At 39.4% G+C, this 25,862-nt stretch overlaps 1 protein-coding gene across 1 annotated transcript in view; it reads left to right on the top strand.

Annotated features, from left to right (window-relative positions):
* The window catches only part of PKHD1L1 (PKHD1 like 1), a 160,697-nt gene that overhangs the window by 133,456 nt on the left and 1,379 nt on the right, over nt 1–25,862 (top strand). Inside the window, exons 72-77 of the mRNA XM_023518204.1 lie at nt 1,277–1,412; nt 4,335–4,679; nt 8,154–8,305; nt 9,047–9,199; nt 9,724–9,880; nt 13,855–14,107. Of these exons, the coding sequence (XP_023373972.1) occupies nt 1,277–1,412; nt 4,335–4,679; nt 8,154–8,305; nt 9,047–9,199; nt 9,724–9,880; nt 13,855–14,107 (1,196 nt within the window). The remainder of the gene's footprint in view (nt 1–1,276; nt 1,413–4,334; nt 4,680–8,153; nt 8,306–9,046; nt 9,200–9,723; nt 9,881–13,854; nt 14,108–25,862) is intronic.

The raw sequence follows: 25,862 nt of genomic DNA, 5'->3' as shown, positions 1-25,862 counted from the left end.
TGGCTAACCTCCCCGTCTCTACCCTAGGTGGCTAACCTCCCCGTCTCTACCCTAGGTGGCTAACCTCCCCGTCTCTACCCTAAGTGGCTAACCTCCCTGTCTCATCATATTCCACTTTCTCAGCAGGGCAACCTTCACCACCCCTCCTGACTTGGCTTCGTAAACTTCTAACATGCTTCAGATTTTACTTTGTAATATTTCTATTAATTTTTTCTCTCTCTCCACTCTGGAATATAAATTCAAAGAAGGCAGTGGCTTTTGCCAGCACCTACAATGCTATCTGACTAAGATAGGAATTTGGCTTTTGTTATTTTAAAAATGGAAAGAGAATATTTTAACTTTAATGAGAATGGTGACTACAAAGTAGTGTGACTATTAGTGTATTCTGACCCTCTGAAAATGCCATCAAAAGGAGATTCCAAAACTATACATAGCTTATTAGACTTCTTATTAATCCTTTCCTGCCCTTACAAAAGCCCATCTCCTTACATTGGGGCCATATCTGTTACCACAAAATGTAAGGAGTATAAACATGGAAAATGAATACAGTTGAATCAGAAAGGATAGCTATTTCGACTACTTTTTATTAGCTCACTTACCAATTTTTCTTCTCAAAGGTATTTTTTTCAACATTATCTAATTTTATGTGGTTACATAGAGCACTGCTAACCACCCCCACCACACACACACCCCACCACCTGTATCCTGCCCCTGTACGGGAAAGCCTGGGTTGTACCTTATTATCTTTTATAATAGCAGTTCTCAACCTTTTTGGCAAGAGGAACTGGTTTCATAGAAGACAGTTTTTCCAGGGACAGTGAGGGAGCACGCAACTTAGTTCCCTTGCTGGTGCCATTTACAACAGGGTTCGAGCTTCCATGGTAACCTAATGTCCCTGCTGATGTGACAGGTGGGGGAGCTCAGGCAGTGATGTGTGCAATGAGGAGCGGCTCTAGCCTGCCCCTTGCTCATGTCCTGCTGTGTGCCCCAGAGACTGGGGACTGCAATTTTAGAGAAACCCCTTTTTAAAATTTAGAGATACTTCTCCAAGAATCTCTTTCTAGTATTATCATTTTTCTACTGACAATCAACAATTAAGGGTGAAGTTGTACCATCTGTATAAATATAAGCCCAGTTTTAAATTTTAGTTCCAAAGTTATTCTAAATCCATAAAATTTAGTTTTAATATTTTATGGAAGGTAAAGGAAGGATATTTGTAAGTGCTAAATTCTAAATATTGTTTCACTGATTTATTTAAAATATTTATTTTTAACAGGCTGTCGTGGTAGGAATCTTTTTTTCCACACTCCAGCGTTTGGATGTCTATGTGAACAATTGGTTGGTTTGTCCCAAAAATACGGTGTGGAATGCTCAACAGAAATACTGTGAACTGAAGGAGCATCTAGGCACAGGTATTTCCTTGCAAAAGCATAGTACACCTGGTATATGCATTTGCTTGCTTATAAAATTCTTTATGTATAATTGTTAATATTTTTAATACCTTCTGTGGCTATTGACCAATGTCACAGAAAATAAGCGTTTAGCCATGGTCCCCCAAATAGTAAAATGAGTTCCCTTACAACACGAGGGCCCTGCAAGTTGACTCTTAATGGAACTCATCTGTCTGCACAATGCAGATGTTAGTTTTTGTTTGTGGGGGTCATTCTTTTGCTCCCTGAGAACTTTTTAATTCTATACACATTGTTTAGTCATTTCTACAGCCGCAAGAGATTTTGCTTAGAATGTTTACCTTATCTCTGCTTTACTTCTATTTCATAGAGGTCAGATCCTAAATTAATTTGTAATCATCAGAAGTATTACCAATCAAACTAGTCTTATGTCAACCAAACAGTATGAAGTAAATGTGATAAACTCTTGATTTAAATAAAACCTGTGGAAGAAGCTACGCTCATCCCTTTATTAATAGTTTTCAGTCCTTTTGTTCAATAGGGTTCTAATGAAGACAACATCACACTTTCCATTCCACAAGTGCTACCTCAGATGTGCTCCACAATCATGGCTAACCATTACAAAACTGCATTCTGTAGAGCAGAGGTCCTCAAACTATGGCCCCACAGGCCACACGCAGCCCACCTAGGACATTTATTTGGCCCGCCGAGTGTTTTTGCCACCGCTGCCTGTCCTGCTTAGCAGCCGACTTGTCCCAGGGCCTGCAATGGTCTGAGGGACAGTGAACTGGCCCCCTGTTTAAAAAGCTTGAGGACCCCTGCTGTAGATCATAATACAAGCTAGATTTGCAAATATGAATAGATAATCTGTACTCTACCATTTATAGATCAGGTCCTATTTCTGCTAATTATATGAATAGCTAACATTTCTAGAGACATTACTATATGCCAGGCACTATTCTGAGAGCTTCACCTGTAATTTATTGTTACTGTATCATGAAAACTCTGTGAGGAAAGCACAGGTGATTAAACTGAGGCACAGGAGGTCAAGTAATTTGCCAACGTCTCAGTCTTAGTCATGCTGCCGTATGAAAACGCTACAGACTGGGCGCTGAACCACAGAAATTTGTTTTCTCCAATCTCTGGAAACCAAAGGTCAGGGTATCAGCACAGTCAGGTTTTGCTGTGAGTACTGTTCGCAGCTTGCGGTGGCCCCTTTATTGCTGTGTCCTCAGGTGACAGAGAGAGTGACAGCAAGCTCTCTGCTGTCTCTTTGTGTAAGGGCATTAATTCCATCACAAGAGCACCACTCTCAAGCTGCATGTAAGCCTTATTTCCTACCAAAGGACCCTATCCCCAAATACCATCTTACTAAGACTTCAATTATATAAATATTGGGGGATATATTCAGTCCACAGCAGTCTCAGAGCTGGTACAGGCAGAGCAGGGACTTGGAACCAGTCTCCCTCTAGAGCCCATTCACTTAACCATTGTGCTATGTTGCCTTCTTATAAGCCAAGAGAGTCAGTATTATCACTTTTCATATAAGTAATTGCACGTATTTACAGCTTAATTTTCATAATTTTTTCACTCTTCTAATACAACACATATGGTACCAAGCGCTCTGACATTCAGGAGAATGGGAATTATCTCAATGGGCAGAATGTAATATAAAGAACTATTCGCACACATGCTGAAGGGTTGGAAAGCAATACCTTTACCGCCCTCTTATAGATAAGTGTGTGTATGATGGGAGTGGTGGTTGTTTTCTGAAATAGCATTGCTTTTTGGTGAACTTTTTGCTTTAGCACTTGGAATACAAAATAATGTCCCTATATTATGAATCTATACGTATTTGAAGGGGCACCCAACACATTTTATTATATTTATGTCTCTGCTGCCTTCATTTCTGTGTAAACATAAGAAAAGCTACCTGGGATAAATGATGAATTTTTCCTCCGCAAGTAGCTTGAGAGTAGCTTCACTTGGTAACACAATGTACGGTTTTCAGATTCACACCATGTTTAAGATACAAGCACCTAGGATTTATGCTAGTAGATATTTTAAAATGTATAGGAACAATGAAGTGGTTTCTTAATGCTGTAGTCTGTCATATCCATAAGAAATTCCCTCTTCTTCCTAAAATTGTAATTTATTTTCCCAGTAAATCTCACAGTAAAATATGGTAAGAAGATACATGTCTCTTTTCACTATTATGAGGTTCAGCATTTGTCTGGGCTCACTGGGTATTAGTGGATTTATTACCGCTTAGATTTTGCGATACTCTGCCATAAACTTATATGTATGTGTGTATATATAATATAGTATACATTCAGTTCAATCTTTTCTGTGAAATTCAGTTCCCTAGTAGAATTTGTTTTGCATCAACCACTCAAGATTTTTCAGGCTGAAATGTAAACGGGTTTCATTGCCTTAAGAGTCTTCTGAGATATTTTAATGTATCCTTCATTTTAATTACATATTTTTGTCCTTGGTAAAAATAGAAACCCTGAATTGTAAATGTTCTCTTAAGAGTTGGTATATAACACTGCATAAATTAGGTGGCTAGTAAAGTTAAATTTATGTTTTTAAATTACCAAAAGTCTTCAGTCAGGGCTTTAAAATTCTGAACATGTTACAGGTACAGTCTAGGCTCTTGGGTTCATAATTAGATGTGTTTCTTATTTATCCCCTCTATAAAAAATTGTTTTAAAAAATAATTTAATATGTAATGATTATCAATAGTGTATTTTAAAGGATTGACTTTAATTTTGCATGTCCATTCTATTTTTGTTTTTAATTCTTTCTTATGACAGAATAACATTGAATTTCTCCAAATTTTCTCAGTTCAAACAGATAATACATGATAAAGCATGATAATATAAATATATTTAGTTGTGCTGTTTGGGCTTTTTTCCTTCATAGAACAATTCCTTCCTAACCTGGATTCCACTCTTGTTGGTGAAAACTACTTTGATAGAACCTACCAGATGCTTTACATTTTGGTCAAAGGAACCACACCTGTTGAAATCCACACTGCCACAGTCATATTTGTTTCTTTCCAACTACCTGTGGTAACAGAGGATGACTTTTATAGTTCTAATAATCTGGTTAGAAATCTTGCCTTATTCCTGAAGATACCAAGTGACAAAATCCGTATCAGTAAAATAATAAGAGGGGAGAGATTGCGGAGGAAGAGGTCCCTGGGACTCACAATTGAACTGGAGATTGGAGAGCCTCCCACTCAGTTCCTGAGCAATGACACTACAGGTAGGAATAACAGCTGTTTGCATCAGGGGGATGCAATTACAGAATCTGCATCCGTATGCAACCCTATCAGGGTCTGGTGAACCAGGCCTCAGGAACTTCCACCAGCCCCACATCCTGAACTTGTAATGGCCTAGAGACTCTTTTCTTTTCTCTACTTCCCTAATCCAAACCATTTAGAACTGTGAGGGAATTTCAGCCTGTACTTTGTTACTGGGGTTACTAGCAAATTCAACAAAAGAATCTGATCTAATATAGAAAGATACAGAAAAACCTATCTAAAGAAGTGACCTTATAGCTCAGAAATTAAGGATGAAAATATTCAGTGATTCAATAGGAAGGAGAAATAGGGTTCTAGGCTGAGGAAACCACTGCGGAGACTTTGGTACATTGGAAGAACTGGTCTGGAAAGGAGAGGACCAGGAAGGGGGAGCTGCTGGAGGGGAAGCTGAGTAGCAGGTTGGGAGCTTCAGAAGTGTAAAGAAGGACCGTGGATGTTTTTTGGAGACCCTTGCATATTCTTAACAGTGGGGTGGTGGGTCAGATGTCCATAGTGAAGTCTCAGATTTTCCCTACCAAGGGCAGATGAACAGAAGCATAATTCGTCTTTATTTCCTGTGACTGGGATGGTTAACTGTTCTCACCATCCATCATTCCCTCTCTGGGTCCCTGACTTTCCATACCCAATTTGCTACATAGCACAGATAAAAATAACCTAACTTTCCCATTAGAGGTATGTCTGCTGGCTTAAATCATTTCCTTAGGGTGACTCAATTTGGACATTTGGGTAAATGCTCGGGCCCTCAGAGTTACTTTCTTAACTTCTCCTTTCTATTTAGTAGCTGAATGCTAAGGGACTGTCCTAACCTCAGGCCCTCATGGTACCCTCTTGTCTACAAGCCTCTGCCACAGGGTGGGTCGCTCCTCTCTGTTCTCCATACACATCTCTTGAGGTACCAGGCTTTCCAGAGTGCAGTAGTGTACCCAGCTGCTAACTCCCAGCTGTGTCTTTGTCTCCAGTGGTGAAGCACAAGTACTCTCACCTAGGCATTTCCCTCTCCAAGAATAAGAGATGGAGCTCTCTCTGTCAGAGGAAGGTTCACCATCCAGCTAATGAAGCTTAGGCTTCAAAGCCCCTCACTGGACAAGGCCTGGAGAACACATTGACTGTCAAGACCCTAAGAGAGGTCGTAATAATGTGGTCAAATCATGGAATGTCATTGCAAAGTTGCAGAAGTAAAATGTTTCTGCTTTCTTTTCCTTTTCTTTTCTTTTTCTTTTTCTTTTTCTTTTTTTTAGAGACAGAGTCTCACTTTCTCAGAGCATCCAGTAAGGTGTATAAACATCAGGCCCACAAAATTGGAAACTCCGGTATCTCCCTTGGGTAGCGTTTTCATTAAACTCCTAGGCTCTGTGACGGGTGTACTAGGTGAAATTCTCACTTACTGCCACTAGGGGGGTCATCACTCCTTTTCTCCTGGGGTCAGGGGGTGCTACTACGCGTTGACCTCATGCACCTGTGATGTTCTTACCCTGGAAATCCACCAAATAGGCAGTCAGAAATTCCTTCTCTTGTGGGGATAAGCCTGTGGAAAGGTTTGCGTGAATGGAGGGAGGTCATTAATTTTAGTTGAAAGAGCACAGGAAGCAAAGACCTGTGTTGCAGCCTGATCTCACATGACGATCTCTGCCCAGGGTCCTAAGTTTCCTTTCCTTCATCAGCCCTGTCCTTCCTCAGACTTACAGGGTCAGGGCTTTGTACTTAACATGACATAGGCTGTTCATTTAGTCCAGAAGGTACAGAGGGCACACACACAGGTTACTTAGCCACTCTTAGAAATCTCTGGTAATCCCTTACAGGTAGGGAGGTCAAAAATTCACCACACTGGCCATTAGTTACCCAGAGAAACTGTGATTTATTTCCTATATGTGACCCAATGCCCTCACATACCATCTTTCTATCCCAAAGCCCCCCCAAACGGTTTTAGCTTGTTAGTCAGACTTACCCAGGCAGATATAAGAAGGCGTTTAAGAGTGTGGAGAGTAGGGATGGGTGGAGTAACAGGCTAATGACATGTTCTCCAGACATACAAGACTGGAATAGGGTTTCAAGTCTCAAGAGAGCCCTGTAACTTGGTGACTCACAGCAAAATGTTGGGAAGTGGCAAGAAATATGAGCACGTAGCCTTACCCCTGGCTCCCCACAGTTTTTACATAGTATACAGATATCCAGAAGTTCCCCATTGTCCTAGAAAGGGGTTAATTAGTTTTAAAGGAATTTCTGGGCAGGCAGAGTCCTGAGGTTAGGAATAAGAAACCTTCAAGTTAAGGTACTTGGAAGGCCTTCTTGAAGAAGACTATGCTGGAGGGAGTGAGGGGAGAGAGAGTGATCTCAAAGAGTGAGCATTTATCCAGAAGAGACCTTTTCTGACAGGGAGTGAAACTCCCTAAGACTGTGGGTTTCAAAATGTCCTGAATCAGACTCCTGGGCCCAGGACATTGCCTCCTTCTTCCTGTGTACACTAAGCTTTAGGGCTCAGCTTTGATGGAAAAAACTCAGTGATTTGGATCCTCAAGACTTGGCTGTGGATAATGGAAGGTGCAGGATTTCTAAGAATAGAGGTTAGCAAGCCTCATGATAGAGCAAAAAAGGTTATCCTGGCCTACAACTGTTTTTCAGAAGATCCCTCTTGACTGCTGTGTATGGAATGGAGTGGAAAGAGGGCGAGAATGGATATGAGAAATCCAGTTTAAAATGTATTTGTAGGTCTGCAGATAAGAGATTTAGCTAGGATTCTTCTAGTGGAGACAGAGAGAGTTAGAAATCTGAAATGGATTAGACATGGTGTGGAGATAAAAATGAAGTAGTAGAGATCAAGCAAAAGTACCAGGAATGTGAGGCATTGAGGGGCCACCTTGTTAGATAAGGGGAAGTAGGTTTAAGAGGAAATCGTGGACCTGCCATGCTAGAAAAGGGGAACAGAAACTATATTTAATGTTAAAATGAGTTTTGACATTTAGACATGTCAAAGGTCTAAAGCAAGTAACAATCTGTACATACTAAGAATTTGATGGATTCTAATTATTCTTTCACTCCAAAATTAACACTCTAGTCTTAAAAACTGGCATGTGATGATAAAAATGCACAATAGTGCTTCACTTCCAAACAAAAGTTGCCATGGGAAGGTATTCAGTTAACAGACATATTCCTCTACTATATTTGCATTCGTGTTGCTTGTGTTACTTAATCAATCTTTGTTTCTTTAATTCCAGTTTAAAACACAAGTCTTCTGAGTTCTTGATTTTCTTGACCTTGTTAATATGACTGTTAGGTTTTGCTCTTACATAATGAGAAAGAATTCTTAGAACTCTTTGATGTGGTGGAGCAATGCAAAGAAAGCTAAAGAGAAAATATTCATTTGTTTCCACAATTCTATACTTTTATCCTCTACATGTCATGATACTGTTTCCCCTTAGGGCAGATGCAATTATCTGAACTCCAGGAAATTATTGATTCTCTTGGACGAGCCGTAATTTTAGGAAAAAGCAGCAGCAGCCTTGGATTTAATATTTCTTCCATGTCTATTACTAATCCTCTCCCCAGTCCAAGTGACCCTGAGTGGATTAAGGTAAGAAATACAACAAGAACGAATGTATTTTCACCATTTAAAATATGGTATATTATTTTTCATTTTAACTCTCTTTTTCTTTTTCAAGACAGTAATTTAGAAGGCATGTCTTTTAATTCATTGTTGACTATTTTTTAAGGAATCCCAAAAGGATAACAATGTAGTTTGAGGGGGAAAGGCATATATTCTAAAAAAAAGTGTGTATTGGTTTCAAATGTACTTTGCTTTAAATATCTATAATAAGGCTTTATACACTTACTATAGAGTAAATCTTATAATTATATTCATTTAGCATACTGAACATAGCTTTTTTATTTTTTTAATTTTTGTTTATTTTATTTTACTTTTTGAGACAAAGTCTCACTCTGTTGCCCTCGGTAGAGTAACATGGCATCATAGCTCATAGCAATCTCAAACTCTTGGACTAAAGAAATCCTCTTGCCTCAGCCTCCGAAGAATCTGGAACTACAGGTGCCAGCCACCACGCCCAGCTAGTTTTTTGTATTTTTAATAGAGATGAGGTCTCTCTCTTGCTCAGGCTGCTCTTGAACTTCTGAGGTCAAGCAAACCACCTGCCTCAGCCTTGTAGAGTCCTAGCATTACAGACATGAGCCACCTTGCCTGGCCAACATATTTTTTAATAAATAATGACTATATTACACTTAACCTGGCTAAGATGAGTTTGCTGCTGAATATGGTTTATTATGTAGAAACCACTTCATTACTCGTGTCCATTCACAGGTGACTGCCCAGCAAGTTGAAAGGTCTGCATTTGCATTTCCTGTTCATCACGTGGCCTTTGTGTCCTCACTCTCAGTGATCATTCAGCCAGTGGCTACCCAGCCAGGACAGCCCTTCTCTCAGCAGCCTTCAGTAAAGGCAGGAGATTCTGATGTAAGTCAGTGATAACTCAAAATTTTACTTAAGTGAAGGACTTAAGCCAGGGGTCCTCAAACGTTTTAAACAGGGGGCCAGTTCACTGTCCCTCAGACCATTGGACTATAGTTTAAAAGGACAGGCAGCAGTGGCAAAAACAGCCAGTGGGCCTGATAAATGTCCTTGGTGGGCCACATGTGGCCCGTGGGCCATAGTTTGAGGACGCCTGAAAGCTATAAATGCTGGAGGGTGAGCCAACTTTATTAATCTTGGTATGCTGACAGCCTGAGGACTGTACTGCCCCTTCAAAGTTGGACATACGGAGACCATCTTTTATGGTTTTAAAAACATTTCTCTTTAATGAATTTCACTGCTGCTCATATTTATGAACTCTCTGTTCATAAATTAAGGAGCTTCTGCAGACTTTGAATTTGTAGTAAAGTATTTATAAAAATTAAGTTTTGCATATCCTCCAATAAAAGAAAAATTTTCGGAAAAGGACAGTTCAATTGCTATAATTCTCTACCTTTTTTTTTTTTAAGGGTAATTGTGTATCAGTAGAGATTACTACACTGACTTTGAAGGCCATACTAAAAGACTCCAATAATAACCCTGTCAGTGGTCTTAGTGGAAATACAACTATTCCATTTAGTAGCTGCTGGGCCAATTATACAGACCTTACTCCTCCTCTCCAAACAGGTAAGTGTACTATTTTGGGTGCTTACATAGTAATATAAAACATGAGTAGGGACAATTATAATTTTCTTTTAACGAACAAAGCATTCTATACCACTCTGGTCAGTAAATTATGGATATTAGCATCCTATATTTTGCCTTGGTTCCTGAAAATAAGTCTAGCTTAGATAAATATATTTGATCTACAAAACAAAATAGAAACTAAAATAAGCAAGTAAGAAAATCAAAATTGTGTCATGATTTATATTTTATTTTTGTGTCCATTTTTCTAAGTTTTCTCACTAAATCATGGAATACATGTATAGTACGAAAAATTAATATGTGGATTTTCAAATTCAAGAAAAGAAAGAAGTAGGCTCATATAACTTTAATGTCCCAGGTAGGAGTTCAGAGTTGGGCCAGAAAGTTGGCTGTAGTCCTTTTGAAAGTCACTACAAAGGAGAAAACATGAGCATTATCATGATTTACAGTACCCGGCACATAAACCAGCTGCTACAGAGAATTATAACATGCTCTGAGAACAGCAAGTGTCTCCTATGAGTCCTCAGGAAGACTGTACAATGAATCTGTACCAAGTGACATCTTCAGCATTGATCCAGGAAGCATGGCCATGACTGCCACAGTGAGGTCTCTCGTGTTTCTTCCAAATGGGTGGAAGGCATGGCTCCAATGAGTAAAAGCCATTCTACTGGGGCCAAAGTTGTATGTCCCCAAATAGGGTCTCTCTTAGAGACAGATTGTAGAGTATCTAAAAGAATGAAATGGATAGGCTGCTTATACTTGAGATAAACCTTCATTGGTCTATTGACCCCAATCCAGGGCCCACAAAAGACCTATAGAAGCCTTACCTTCTGAAAAGGTTATGTAGTGGCACTCCCTGCTTCTTATCATTGCTCTCCACACACACACACACACAGAATAAAAGTAACTATAAAGAGAAAGATAAGTAAAAGAACTCCCAACAATGGTCTGATTTTTTTTTTTTTTTGAGACAGAGTCTCACTATGTCACCCTCAATAGAGTACTGTGGTGTCACAGCTCACAGCAACTTCAAACTCCTGGGCTCAAGCGACTCTTGCCTCAGCCTCCCAAGTAGCTGGGGCTACGGGTACCTGCCACAATGCCTGGGTATTTTTTGTTGCAGGTGTCATTGTTGGTTAGCTGGCCCAGGCCAGGTTCAAACCCAGTCTCAGTGTATATGGCTGGCACCATAACCACCGTGCTATGGGTGCCAAGTCAATGGTCTGATTTTTTTTTTTTTTCAGTTTTTGGCCGGGGCTGTGTTTGAACCTGCCACCTCCAGCATTTGGGACCAGCACCCTACTCCTTTGAGCCACAGGTGCCGCCCAATGGTCTGATGTTTTTCAAAATACCTAAATATCAAAAGCTAAAATCATTCTGAAGGATTTTTCCCTTATTTTTTGATTCTTCATGCTTTGATTATGCTCTCCACCACATGTGTTCAATCTGCCTACTTGGCAGCAATATATCAACCAAATGTTCACTAATACTCGAATGGCAATGAGTTCAACGTTGTGCTCTTAGACAAGTACCTAGTATCCTGTTGCTTGTTGACCAAGGGCAGAGAGCCAAATTCTTTTAACAGCCTAAAGAGAATTCTTTTATGGAAAATGAGGCATGTGGCAAGAACCTTGCCTGAAGAGAAGGTCGCTCACCTCTTCATGAAGGTGGACCCAATAAATATTCAGTGGCAAAGACCCAATCTTGTGACCAACGTCCTCAAAATACCACTTTTGAATAGTAATATCCCAAAGTAAGGGGAATCTCTGGAGTAATAAAGCAATAAAATAAATTTGGCATTTCACCATGGTAACAAAATATTAAAGTACTTTCTTTTTATACAGTAAGGTTTCTTTCTCAGAATCCAGAGCTTCCCAGGCAGTGTCCGTTTAACCTCCTATGAAGAAGAGCCATTGCTTCTCATTTGCTTGCTTCTTTCCCTTCTTCTCTCCATCCTTCCCTTAGCTCTACTTCCTCCTCCCCTTCTCCCTCTCTTCTGTCCTCCTCTCCTCTTTCTATTCCCTTTCTTTTCTTTCATAAAGCATGGAGTCTCAGTTCCCTGCTTATGTATAATAAGGAAGGCCAACTTAATGCACCTCTTCATTATTTTAGGCGAATTAGCCGATTAGTAGATTGACCACAGTAAAATCACGGTAACAACAAAGCATGGGTGAGATCATGAACAAAACACCTTTCTCTTGACTCTTTCTAGCAGGTCCCCCTCTCCCACTACTGAAGGAAATTCCCTTGCTAATCAAACTTGAGCACCACTTGTCTACACAGAGCTTCATACACAGCAATGCAGGGCCACCTGGGTAGAGGCAATGTGAGTTGTGGTTGCCAACACGAAAACAGAAATGTGAGAATTGGGCAGGAGAAAAAGGAAGTAAAGAGCTGAGACTGTATCTTCTACCAACCCAGATGAAGATGGTATTGCTAATAGACAATTGAGACATATCTGTCTAGTGATGTTTATGTAATCTGTCTATGTAATTTTAGTGTTTATTTCAGTTTCTATTGCCACATAAAAAAATAGCCTAAAATCTAATGGCTTAAAAATAGCCACCATTTGATTTGCTCAAAATTCTGGGAGTCAGAAAATTTGGGCACCAATGGCTCATCTCCTTGACATCGTCAGCTGGGAATTACTAACAGCTGGGGCCAGAGAGCATGGCTTGATTATGGTCATATCTCTGAGGTCTGTGATTCTGGATATTTGTTCCATTCTTCAGTTTTAGGCTGCCTTTCTATGAGACTATCTTAGCCTTCCTGACCATTAATTCTACAGAAGGGGAAAAACAAAATAAAACAAAAAGACCACCCTCAGCTCTTTACTCTTCAAAAGCATTGGAAAAAAATGCACTTGCTGCAAAAATTCAAGGTTTTTTCAAACTGAAAGACAAAAAATTCAAATACACCTTTGTTATGAACTATCAGCGGCAGAAAATTCTGTAGAACAGTGCCCACACATCTTGAAAGTTATAGAATACATTGCTAATGTTTGTGAAAGCACAAATGGGATCAAAATCTAATTATAGTCTCCTCTTGAAAAGAGTGAAAACAGAAAAGTTTTTTTACAAACAAATAATAGATAAAACAGAGGAATGAAAATTTACATGTACTCATTAAGTATTGCAAACGCTGTTCTGCCATTGACAATAGCATTAGTCCTAGAAGAAAATATTTTAAGGAAAAATACAGGTGGCCATAAAGTTGGCGTGCAACTTAAAATAGCACACGATTTCACGGTCACCCTGTATATTGCCTACCTCCTATTCAAAACTGTGGAAAGATTCAGCATATAAATTTTAAAAAATATTTGGATGAGCTATTTAGATGTGTTTTTTTACACTCTAAACACATGTAACAGTGGTTTCCCTGAGATGTTTACTTGAGGTAAGAAGGAGGAAAGGGTCACTATCTTACAACAACAAAAATAGCCTCTGACGTAAAGCAAATGTGGAAGATGGTTAAAAACTGTTGAATCTGAGCAGACGGAACCAGCAGACTGGTTTATTACACTATTCTTTCGACTCTCCTCTAGTTTGAAATTGTTGAAAATAAAAAGTTCAGCACTCATCCCATCTCCCCCAAGTGAGACTGAGGCTTCTCCAATCCTGTCAAGGAGGAATGAATGAAACAGAGATTGAACACTGTCACCTCCCTTTCCTACTGTCCTTCATTTCAAACAGCCTGTCTCTAGTCCTGAGCACTACAGCCCTAAGAATCAGGTATATTGTTGCAGAAAGAAAATCTATGCAGGTTCCCTTTGCCTGTAGCTAATGGGCAGATTGAATTCTGAGACTGTCTCTACATGTGTCTGTACTTAAACTAATTCATTTGACTCAATTTTCATATACATTTTTTAGCCAGCAAAAACTAGTTTGAAACCATATGAAAATAGGGAAAAAATAAAAGGAAAATCAAACACTGCGATGCTTTTTTTTCCCCCTTAGGAAAAAATTTTAAGATTGAATTTATACTGGATAATGTTGCCTGGGTAGAATCCAGACCTTTCAGCCTGCCAGCCCAGTCTGTCTCCAGCAGCAGCAGCAGCAGCAGTAGCAGCAGTAGCAGCAATAGCAAAGCCTCAACTGTGGGTACATCTGCCCAGATAATGACTACAGCGATTAGCTGTCTGCTGGGAAGAATGCTGCTCTTGGAAATATTTATGGCTGCAGTTTTTGTTTTGAATGTAACTATAGGTGAGTACCGTTCATTTGTTATCTATGTCTTGATATAATGGGGTTACTTATGCATGGCACCACTGCAAACACAAAGAGAAAGTGACAGCCTCAATGGCAGAGATAAGACAACCTTACAGAAAGTATTATTCACATGATGTGTCGGCATGTAACAACGTGGGGAATGAGAAGTGCAGGAAATATCAGAACTCTTTTTGCGTTGTAAGACCCAGAAGTTCTGCTTGAAGTGTTGTAGGCAGTAGAATTATTACTTAACTGAGAAGATCAGAAGTTGTCTGGTTTCTGCCACAGCTAGATCCAAGGACTCAAATGATGCCCTCCAGAACCTCTGTCTGTCCATCTCATGGCTCCATTATCCTCTGTGGTACCTCCACGCCCAAGCCTATGCTCACCTCCCCAATCACCATGACAAAGGTACCCACTAACACCTTCACAATTTACATTCTACCAGCCCAGGAGCCAAATGAGAAAAAGAAAAATGTCTTTCTCATCCATTCCAGTAAAAGTCCCAAAGCTATGGCATTGACCTGGCTTGGGTCACATCCCATTCCTGAACCAATCACTGCAGTCACAGTGGTTCAGTTAGCTTTACATAGGTCACAAAAAGTGAGGTGCTGAGAATGTTTGAGATGTAGTTTTATTAAGGGAAAAAAAAGGGTGCTCGTACCAGAAGTGGCAGGCAGACAGAGAAGGTGAATATCGGGAATATTAATAGGAGGCAGAGGTCTCTATGGAATGGTTAGAGACCAGTGTACATGTCACTCCATCAGCAACAGCTGAAAGTTAGGAGTGCATAAAATGTATAAGAGTTGGAAAGGGAGAGAAAAGTAACCTAAGAACAGAGATATGGTAGGAGCAAAGGAGAAAGTGGGAGTGGGAAAGGCGTCTCCCTCTGTGTTTGTCCACATTCAGCATGGACTTCCTCATCTTCTCCTCCATGCAGACGCCTTCTCTTGCTGCCCCACTCAGTTCATGCCGGTGCCATCTTTTCTGATCCTGCAGCCTGACACTTCTGAGCCTTCTCCCCCTCCTTCAACTCCACAGCCCTGAGATGCTCTGTGCCATCTATTTCCAACCACTATGTCTCATATCTGTCCCTCATTTCAAGTCTCACTACTCGAGTTGGCAGCATTTTTTCTTCTCACTTGACCTATTAGCAAGTGAATTCCTTGCTTCCAGGCTCCCCCACTTCCAACCTACCTTCCATATTTCTGTCCTAAACCACAAGATCATGTCATGATAATAGTAATTCAAATCCTCAAAGATGCCTCACTACATGCAAAATATGATCAACACCAGAGGCCCTGAAACTAGTTTTAAAGATGACTTCCTTGTACCAAATCATTCCTAGGAAGACTGTAATAGGTTTCCGTTCTTCCTTCCCACTCTGCAATACATTTAATTCTTGTGGTCTTCTTGGTGTCCAATTGTGCATTGTTTACACCGTTATAGCCCTTTCACTTTTACTGAACTTATATCAAATCTGCCTTCCTCACTAAGTTGTGAGTGCTTAGAGGACCACATGCTTAAGCCAGGTGCAGTGGTGTACTCTGCAGTCTCCGACTGCTATAGTCCCAGACCCCTGTAGTCCTAGCTACTTGGGAAACTGAGGCAGGGGGATTGAGGCCAGCCTGGGCAACAGCAAGACCTCATTTCTAAAATATATATATGTATAATAAATCTTTTATAAAGAGCACCTGCTTTACATTTTATAGATATTGAAAATGTTTAATTGATTTTACATCTTAAAAGGTAAGTGCTGAGCTCTGACTTAGGGAGAAATATTGAGGAGGGGTATTGTAGGCAAATCATCAAGCACTTTGACTGGGACATATTAACAAGTTTACAATTGACTTAAATGGAAAAGAAAAGAAAATCATCACATAAGTAAGACTATATTAATAAGGTGGAGGAAGACTCTGAAGTCGGGTAATAATTTAGATGGGAACTAAAGCATTTTGGGCATTAAAATATAAATAAAGAAAGAAAGTCAGGATGAGAAGACATTAGTAAGGCTGGTTCTGGAAGGAACAAAATGACCTGAGGACAGAAACCAACTGCTGGGGCTTCGGGAACAGTTATAAACCATGAAGAAGTAAATCCTTTCCTCCCTCCTCATGGCAGAAACTAATTGGGGCCCAGCAGTAAAGGGAGAAGCATAGTTTGCAGAGACTTTGTCCTGGCCTCCCGTAGCTGAACAGAGACAAGTTGGTTTGCAGCTGACGGGCAATGAACAACACACAAGTTATAGTTATGCCAGTATTATTTTTCTGGTCCCCAGAATCCTCATAAAAGTAAGACTAGTCACTTATTTTATAATAAGATGACAAATATTGCTTAACTTCATGTTTCCCACCTCAGAAGCATTAAAATCTGAGTTCTAGTTGGGTAAGTACTGCTTGATAGATACTCGTGCATTTCATTAAATGTGTTGTTTTCTACTTATCTTCACGGACTTTCATTCTGTTTGTCCCTGACAACTCTGGTACTTTGCTAACAGTAAGAAAATTCTATTTTCAAATCATCAGAAAATGATGTAGTTCCTGACTCTTTTTTAGGATATTTTCAGATTAAAAAAATTAATCAATGTAAAAAGTTAATCAATACCTTCTTCTTTACTACTAGATAAACTAGTATTTCAATTAAAACATAAGACGACTTAAACACCATTAATAAACTGAAATCCTGGGTTCTTTTATGACTTTGACTTCTGAGCTAACAATATTTTACTTTTAAAGACAATCATGAGGTTCCACCAAATAAAATGGCAAAATTTGAACCTGAAAAAATGCAAAGAGTGTGTAAGCATAACATTCTACACGTTTTCACTGGGGAAAAAATTACTGATGCTAACACTAAATTGGTAAACTTTGAAATACTAACTTTTTTTTTCTTTTGAAACAAGGTCTCACTCTGTTGCCTTGGGTAAAGCACCAGTGGTGTCATAGTTCACAGCAACCCCAAACTCCTGGGCTCAATGATCCTTCTTGGCTCAGCTCCAGAGTAGCAATGATTACAGGCACCCACCATGATGCCCAAACAGCTTTCTTCCCCACTATTTTTAGGAGAGATGGAGTCTTATTCTTGCTCAGGCTGATCTCAAACTCCTGAGCTCAAGCAATCCACTGCCTCAGCCTCCCAGAGTGCTAGGGTTACAGGCGTGTGAAACAATAACCTTTCATTATTACTATTGCCCTGTAAACTGTTCCATGAAATATGAGAAGTGTGAAAATTAATGAAATATATCTTAAATCAGAATATATTTTATTACTACTTACAAAATGTTGTCTATTCTTTTCATTTTTTCAGATTTTTCAGGAAGAGACTAAAGTGCTATTATGAAGAACAGGCTGAAAACATAAATACGAGAATAGCTTATTTATGAGCTGTTTTGTTGTACACCAAGAAAAAGTCTATAGCATTTTCAAGAAATATGCAAAAAATATTTTTATAATATATAAATGTACCAATTAGCTTTAAACACAAAATCGGATTTCTTTAAAACATAAATTTTATTTGATCCCTTATATGTGTATGTTCTTATTTCATTCAAAAAAAAAAAAACTTCTAGAAATCTCTCTTTTGGAAGCAGATATGACACCTTTAAATTATTGAACCAACAAATCATAAAATCCTTTAAAGAATTAAAAAAAAACTTGTCTGGTACTGACTTAAGCTTTTTAGATTGGATTGGAAGCATTTTGAGGTTTTTTTTTTTTTTTTTTTTAAATATACTGGGGAATCTGCTTTTCTCTATCCATTCATGAGGCCTTGATTTGCAACAATTTAGCCATTCTAATTTCTAAAAATTTTAGCAAGACAAGATGGTTTTAGACCTTTGTCACGCTGAATTGCTATCTTTCAGATCTATAGGAATTCTAGAGTGTTTCAGGTTTGGGGGCCTGCCAAACTCTGACCAATATTCTAAGAAGCATTTTCTTGGTGTCCCTGGAATGGATTTTTGGAACAATCCAAACTCACTCTTTGCTTTTCTCTCCTTTCCACTTGAAACTGCCACTACTAAGAGTAGACCTCATCCAAGCCAGGCATGATAAAACAAAGCAATCTTATTTCCAAGAAGATAAAATGGAGAATGCAGAACAATGTTAGCTAAGTTTACCAAACGATCTAATACTATAAAAAGTGTAATCATGTTTTGTTCAGAATATTCTGAAGGAAATGCTCCTAATACAGGCATCATAGCCAGATCCACAGCAGGTAGAGTTGGTTCTCACAAAGTTACTTTCTAGCAAGTGACACTCAGCAGGTGTCTGGGATTGCTCAGAGATTGAAACAAAGCCCATAACTTCCTGTCCTGCACGTATCCCATCTCCAACCTTGAATATTCACTTCAGATCACTGACAGTCCTGCTTAGTAGAAAAATTATAAACTCTCACCACGCAGTAAATCCAAATATGTTGGCATTTCATTTGGTTGAACAAATATTGACATGGCATCTACTGGGAACCAGGCATCTCAGTGAGGGAGAAGGCTCCGTACCTGGAATAAGGTGCTGTGCCTGCTCTCCAAGAGTTCCTGGTGTGGTTAGGGAAAGAGCGCAGATGGGTCAGTTCAATACAGTATGTCCTCTGAGAGAGAGAGATGTATTGGGCTGGAGGGGCACAGAAGAGGGGCACTCATCTGAGGGAAGGGGCACCCTGTAGGGATGGAGCTGGGTGAGGGAAGCTTCCAGAAGATGACTGACAGGAGTGAAGAATACAGCATGGGATTCAGGAGGAGTGAAGGCTGGAACACCACCAGAGCAGGGGCTCTCCCTTACTTGGCCGTTTTTTTCCCCTGCCCTCTACCTAATGTCCATCACTCAGTAGATACTTACTATCTAATAGATGGCAGGGTGTAGGGAAATCGCCAAGCAGATGGCTGTTATAGGAGCATCAAACGTGACATGGACAAAGGCAAGCTACAAATCTGGAGGGGAAGGCAGCCATCTCCCTCTGAGTTTCCTTTTTTATTCTTTTTGAAACAGCGTCTCACTATGTCACCCTGGGTAGAGTGCTGTAGCATCACAGCTCACAGCAACCTCCAACTCTTGGGCTTAAGTGATTCTCTTGCCTCAGCCTCCCAAGTAGCTGGGAGTACAGGTTCCTGCCACAATGCCCGAATATTTTTTTGTTGCAGTTGTCATTGTTGTTTAGCAGGTCAGGGCCGGGTTTGAACCCGCCAGCCTCGGTGTATGTGGCTGGCACCATAACCAATGAGCTATGGGTGTCAAACCTCCTGTCTGAGTTTCTAAAGGGCTTTGATACAAGTTTTAGCCAGGGATACAGTTTTAACAAGATATTAAAATAGATTTTTGGCTAAGACAAAGTAGAAAGGAAGCTATCACTGAAAGGTAGGTAGCTTAAAAGAGTAGAAGATTAAAGGAAGATTTTTGAAGAGCCGTTCTTTGAAAATGAGCTGTTCTGAGAGGCCCCTTTTCAAAGGGAAAGGGGTGAGATACTAGCTCTAATGCCAAGTCAAGACAAAAGGACTTTTATTAGACACATGGAAAGCATCATCGATCTTCCCTGATGTTTGGGGCACACAATGAACTGGTGTCTGAAGCATAGGTGATGGATCTAATCATTGAGTCATCAGGGAGCAGCTGGCAGAAGCAGGCGGTGGCAGCTGAGCCGAGGGCTGCAGTGTAGCAAGCAACATCACAGAATCCCTGGAGTTTGTTGGCCAAAGGACATACACACGTGTCCCACAATCCGGATGTGGGCCTTGTGGGTGTGAGAGAGAGACAGAGAGAGAGAGAGACAGAGAGAGAGGTTGCTAGCAAGGGTGAAGCCTCAAGTCTTCTTCAGGAGGGCAGTCCAGAAGAGGTGGTACATTCGTCCCCTTCAGAAAAAAGGAAACTGGGAGGGAGACCACTGAATGCCTAGGGGACACTGCAAAATTTCAAGCAAACAACTGGAATAGAAACTGTCACAATTTTAAGGCAATTGAACAATGCAGAAAGTCCCTGACAATGAGGTTTTTCAAAGAACACATGAAATCCCTAGGTGGGAAACAATTTGCTATGTCCAGAAAACACTGATACTTGGTCATACGCCACCAGGTGACTGAGCACATTTATACTCTCAGTTCCAACCCTGGTGAGGGCAAGAATCCTCCGTTCCTAAGATGAGGAGAAGGAGATCCAGTGGTCCCCCATTTCATGCTAAAACTTGAAAATCGGGGTTTCTAATGCAAATCCAGTTTACTTTCCATGCCATGACACTTCCTTTCTGTTAGAAAACTGAATTCCAAAAACCGCAACTTCAGCATCTATGAAGCAAATGCCTATATTTGGGTTCTGGAAGAGATACAAAAATATTATTCACACCAGAACTGTGGGGAAGTCACCAAATTGCCCACCATCTGTAGTCTTTTCTTACCTAAAGTTTTAATTCTGTCCACTGGAAATTTTTTGTTCAAAAAAATTTTTAAGAGGTTTTCTAATACAAAGAATTTTTTTAAAATGTGCTTCTTAGACACAGACTTTGTTGAAATTTCCTGATTTGACTGCTTTAGCTTTGTGGTTGTTTGCTTTTTAAGAACTTTCCAGAATCAACACATAATTGTTCATGCTAGATAAATTACAATCTAATTGCTACTTTTTAAAAGTAGCAATTCTGATTCGTTAGAAACCCAGGGGCCATAGCGCTTCCCACCTCCTTCATTCATGCTCTAGTCATAGTTTTGGTTTTAAGTTCTTGGCTTTTAAGTAATCTTTCTCTGAACATTGCTGTCTTAGAAATTAATATTTTAAACTTTAAAAATACTTTTTAATGAAAAAAGTGGCTATTTAGCTGTTGAACAAGTCATAAGAATCTTTTGGTATGTTAGTACTGTTCTATCCAGGATATGAAAACTGAGTGAAGTAAATACAATGTTCCCGTTTTAGTCAATGTAAAGAACAGAGAGTAATCAGGTCCTAGGAATATCTTCCTGTATTTATCCTAATCCAAAAAATGCTTGTATCTTGTACTTTCGTCTCTCCTCTCTCCTAAGTTCCATCATTACATCATTGCAAGTTCTGATCATTGCAATGAATTCCAGGTGGTCCATCTGCTTTTATCTCTTCTCAGTTTTACCTCCAAAATGCTGCCTAAGATACCCCTACTACCAATAATAATAATAATTAACAATGAAATAAAGATTTGCTACATGCTAGACCGGGTGCTGAATGTTCTGCATGGACTTTTTCTTTATTATAACCTTATGAGGATAACCTTATTATATTCCCTTTGCCAAATAAGGAAACTTGAAACATAAAAGGATTGGGTTAAATACCTAAGTTCACAGAGCTGCTCATGGTAAAGCTGGGGTTACAACCCAGAAAATCTAACTTCAGAGCCCAAGTTCCATCATTTAATTACCTCCCACTTTTCCTCAAGCGTTGGAAAATGTTTCATTGTGAAGATAGTTTTTGTCCATATTCCTGTTCAAATTCTATGCCCTTTATGCCCTCGGGCAATTTTAGTTTCCTTTGCTTTCAGTTTCTTCGCCTATAACCTGGAAAATATCTATAGGTAGGGTGGTATTTGAGGAACAATGGTATCATATGTATGGCCCGCAGCACAGGGCCTAACAGGTGGTCAGTTTTCAGTAAATGATAGCCACCCCTGTCGTCATTAACAGGACGCTGCCTATATCATGTCAGTTCCTGGCCCAACAAACCATGAGGCTTCTTATTACACTGGAACAGTGCCTAGCATGTAATAAGCACTATGAGAGTGCTAATTGTTGGAATCATTTGCCGGGCACAGGGCCACCCAGTGCAAAGATTACTAACAGCTTCCCTTGCAATGAGGAGTGACCAACTTTTGGGCAGTGGCTTATAAAAACAGAAGTAATCTTGTGGTATATTCTAGAAACTTTCCTTAAAACATGGCTGTGGCTATTATGCATTCCTTCGCCCTTCCTTCCTTCTTGCTGCCCCAAGCAGTACATGGGGGGTGAGAGGGGTGTAGAGAGCTTAGCTGAAAGGCGTTCAGGGCCCTGACACTGTGGGCACTAGATTAGCCCTTGATCTTTAGGGTCCCTTTGTTCCCTGGTGGGGATCCTAATGCTGATGCCTCATCTACTTTCGTCGGACATCTGAGGTGGCACAATGTGAAAGGAACAAGAGAAAAGGAAATTAATTCTCCCTGCTGGAAGAGGTGGGCAAGGACAACGCTAGGGCAAGAAAAGAGCTTAAAATACTACACACCTCTCTAAAGTTACTACTGCCCTTCAGTATGGAAATGCTGAAGCCATGATCTGAGTCCATTATGTGTTAGGTTTGGGGAAACTTGGGAAACAGCTGGAAGGTCACCCACTGCTTCTGTGCTCATCAGTGGGTATTTCAGCTTCCTTGTGCTGGCCGTAGCTGGCAAGGAGTGTCCAATCTCCAGTGTAAGAACCATTAAGATTCATTCTCTAATTTCCCCTCCCAAGAGAGAAATACAGACACAATATGTAAGACCAAACAGGGAGGGCCTGTCATCAGGATCAAGATAGGTACAAACCTCTTGTCACTTTAGTTGGAAGTCCTACCGTAATTATGATTCCTTCATTCTAAAATTAGAAAACTCCTCATGGGAACACTGTTCTTCCAGGAGTGCTATTTCCCCATCGATACTGACTTATTAGAGGAATTCCTTTGGGTTCTGGGTTATGTGTTCTATTGATGTCTTTAAAGTGCTTAGCACACACTGTGCCCACGGTAAGTGCTAAACTGTTTAAATAAAATACTGAATAGGCGGCAAGAAGAAACTTTTCCCCTACAAGATTTTTGAAATGAAGAAATCTTTTCAGAATGTTACAGAAATTGCACTTTATCCTGACTTACAGCCTTGATGTTTCAAATGACAGTGTATAAAATTCACACCCAGTTATAGACCAAGTAATTATGGTTGCTGTGGTAATAGGCTCTGTGCCTATGAGCAGAAATATATTTATGAGTGTGCCTGGCTACATGGCAAGAGTAGTTTCCTTTAGTTTTTCTTTAGAGTAATTTATGAACTTAGGCAGATGAGAACATATATATATTATATATATAATATATATATAATATATATATATTCTAAAATGGGAAAATAAATATATTAAGTTTTCACACAAAAATTTCTAGTATAATAATAGCAGGATTTAATTCTCACTCATAAAGGATTTCATTTCAAATAAGAACTTCAGCAAGAAATGTTCTGTATGAGTAGTTTTCATTGCATGAAATATTGATATACATAGATAAATTCCTTTGATAAGAATTGCTAGTAGGTCTGATATTTTAAAGGGCCTTATATGGTCAGAGAGAGAGAGATGCACGAACAACAGTCCAAAATTAAGAGTTTAAACGAATTTAAATTGACAGATGATGGCAAATCTCTTTGTATTTTGAACAGGACAGTTACTACGAAGAAGGCTATGCTGTAAAAATATTTCTATTAATTAAACAACAAAGGACTGGGCTGACTTAGAGGATTGGAAAAATGAAATACAAGACTAGGTAGGAGATCAGTTTGGTAATCTAGATGTGCTGAAATGATGACACCAAGAAGAAAATCGTCAAACATTGGCCACAGATACTATTATGAGAAATATATCGGATGATTAGTGAGAAAAAGCCTAGACTAGAGAGAGAGAGAGGAAGTGTTGCAGGTGCCTTAGTTTTGACAGCTTCTCTTTCACCCTGTCTGTAAAGCAAAGGGATCAAAGGGTGGGGGAGGCGGTGATGCGTTGGTTTCAGGCTGGCTATATCTTCAAGCTTTGCTTTTTCTTTTCTAGAATGTGTTACTAGTAAACATGTCTCTCTCTGGTTGCTAATGACAGAAAATTCATCTTTATTTTCATTGGAAACAATGTTGCCTGTTGTGACCTCAAGAAGAGTCTACTGGACTTGAAGATAAACCTGTATGCATAAACGCTCTCACTGACTCTATTGCTATGTTTCCAACACATTTCCACACACATTGTGATATTTAATTTGCAAAGTAAGTCTATAAGGCAGGAATAATTAACCTAATTTTGCAAAAGAGAACTCTAAGACTCAAACTTGTTCAAGGTCAAAGCCAAAATGTCCGTGCTGCCATAGTTCAATGAAAGAGTCTTCCACTGTTGGTTCAGTATTGTTTTATTTGTAATTTTTTCAACTCTCATACAAGATAGATCAGGCTACAAACTATTGTTCTGTTGGTTGTACGAATTTCAACACATTTACCCTTATAAATAATAGAAAGCCGTCTATTGCTCCATCTTTTTCAGATCCAGCATGCTTATGTCATGATACAATTGAACTATTTTACAGCTCTAGTAACCAAGTGGCCATTAGCCAAGAGGTTGTAGGGTGCTGAACCTCGCTACTGCACAGAAAATGAGAATTTACCTCATCTCTTCATTTGGCTCAATTTCTAACAAATATGTGCCTTATTTTCTTTCCATTCCTATCCAATCCTCCTTCTGAAGGAATTAAGTCTAAATTATCCTTAAATCTTAGGTCTTTCTATATTAAGCAATAAAAATTTCTGCACATTGTAATAATTGTTATGATGGAAGAATTTATGTCAATGCTTCATGGAAAGTTAATTTTCATTTGATAGAAAAGAAGTAAAAAAGCTGCTTCAGACTGTTTGGTTTCTCTATTAAGCCATTGACTCTAACTGTTATATGGTGATTTTGAAGATTAAAAAGTTAAGTTATAATTTTCCAGAATATTAAAGTTTATTACTTTGAAAGCAAGTAAAATCCTCTGGTAGAAAGATTAATAAAACATTAAACTTATCATCTGAAAGCCCTATGCTTTCAAATGTATCTGTTCAAAGTTGTCGCTCTATGAGCTGTAAGGCTTTGTTTGGCTTGATCAAGAAATGAATGTGACTTTATGATCTGTTTTCAACCGTGAACAGCTGCTCATTAATAAAAAGCCATTAAAGTCCAAGTCAGAACAGCAGGTCTAAAATTGTGTTTCAGGGGAGAAAAAAAAAAAAAACTAATAAAAAAACACCCTTTGGTGAAAAGCCAGGGAACTGGGTTGGGAGAGATCTGGAAGCACAGGGCTGTGTCTGCAGTCTGTTCCTACCTCCTGGGTCCGGGCAGTTGACAAGGGAGGACTCAGCCCCAGCTGGAGAACTCTGAACAACAAAGCCTATGTAGTCTTTGAAAGGGGAGAGTTAGTGGTGGGTTGGATGCTGATGGTGTGAATAAATCAAGCTGGTGATTAGACGGAGGCTGATTCCAAGCTTTAAAGTGGGCAAAATGGTTTGGACACAGAGCAGGCAGAATTAATTATACTCCATGGAGTAAAGGGAAATAAAAAATGAAATCTTTCACATACCAGCTTGGATCCCTTATGTTCTTCCTATCTGCCGTTTGGTGGCCAACCACCCCCACCCCCACCCCACCGAGAGTTTGGGAGAGGACAGTACTCAATTATTGCACATTCCCAAGAGGTGGTCCCCAAGCAAGCTCCCATATTAATGGCACTGATGACCACCAGTTATAGTATTACTCAACAAATACAGACAATTCAAAAATATTTTTTGTAGCTATTTCTAAAGCACATTTTAAATTTGCAATCTTTACCAAGCTTTGTTTTCTGTTTGTTTTGCTATTGTATTGGGAAACAAGTATTCAGTAACCAATTGTGAGAAAGTATGTACCTTTTATTTTATTGTAAATGGTAAATGTAATTAAGAAAACTGAAGAATCATAAACAAGAAAATATCATGGAGCATAATAAATCACATTTATGTCAGGATGTAGGCTATTTTGGATTATTGGATTTTTGGAA

The sequence above is a fragment of the Otolemur garnettii genome, unplaced genomic scaffold (assembly GCF_000181295.1).
Source record: "Otolemur garnettii isolate 467f Iridium unplaced genomic scaffold, OtoGar3 scaffold00004, whole genome shotgun sequence".
Taxonomy (NCBI): domain Eukaryota; kingdom Metazoa; phylum Chordata; class Mammalia; order Primates; family Galagidae; genus Otolemur; species Otolemur garnettii.
This window is presented reverse-complemented; position numbering and strand designations above follow the sequence as displayed.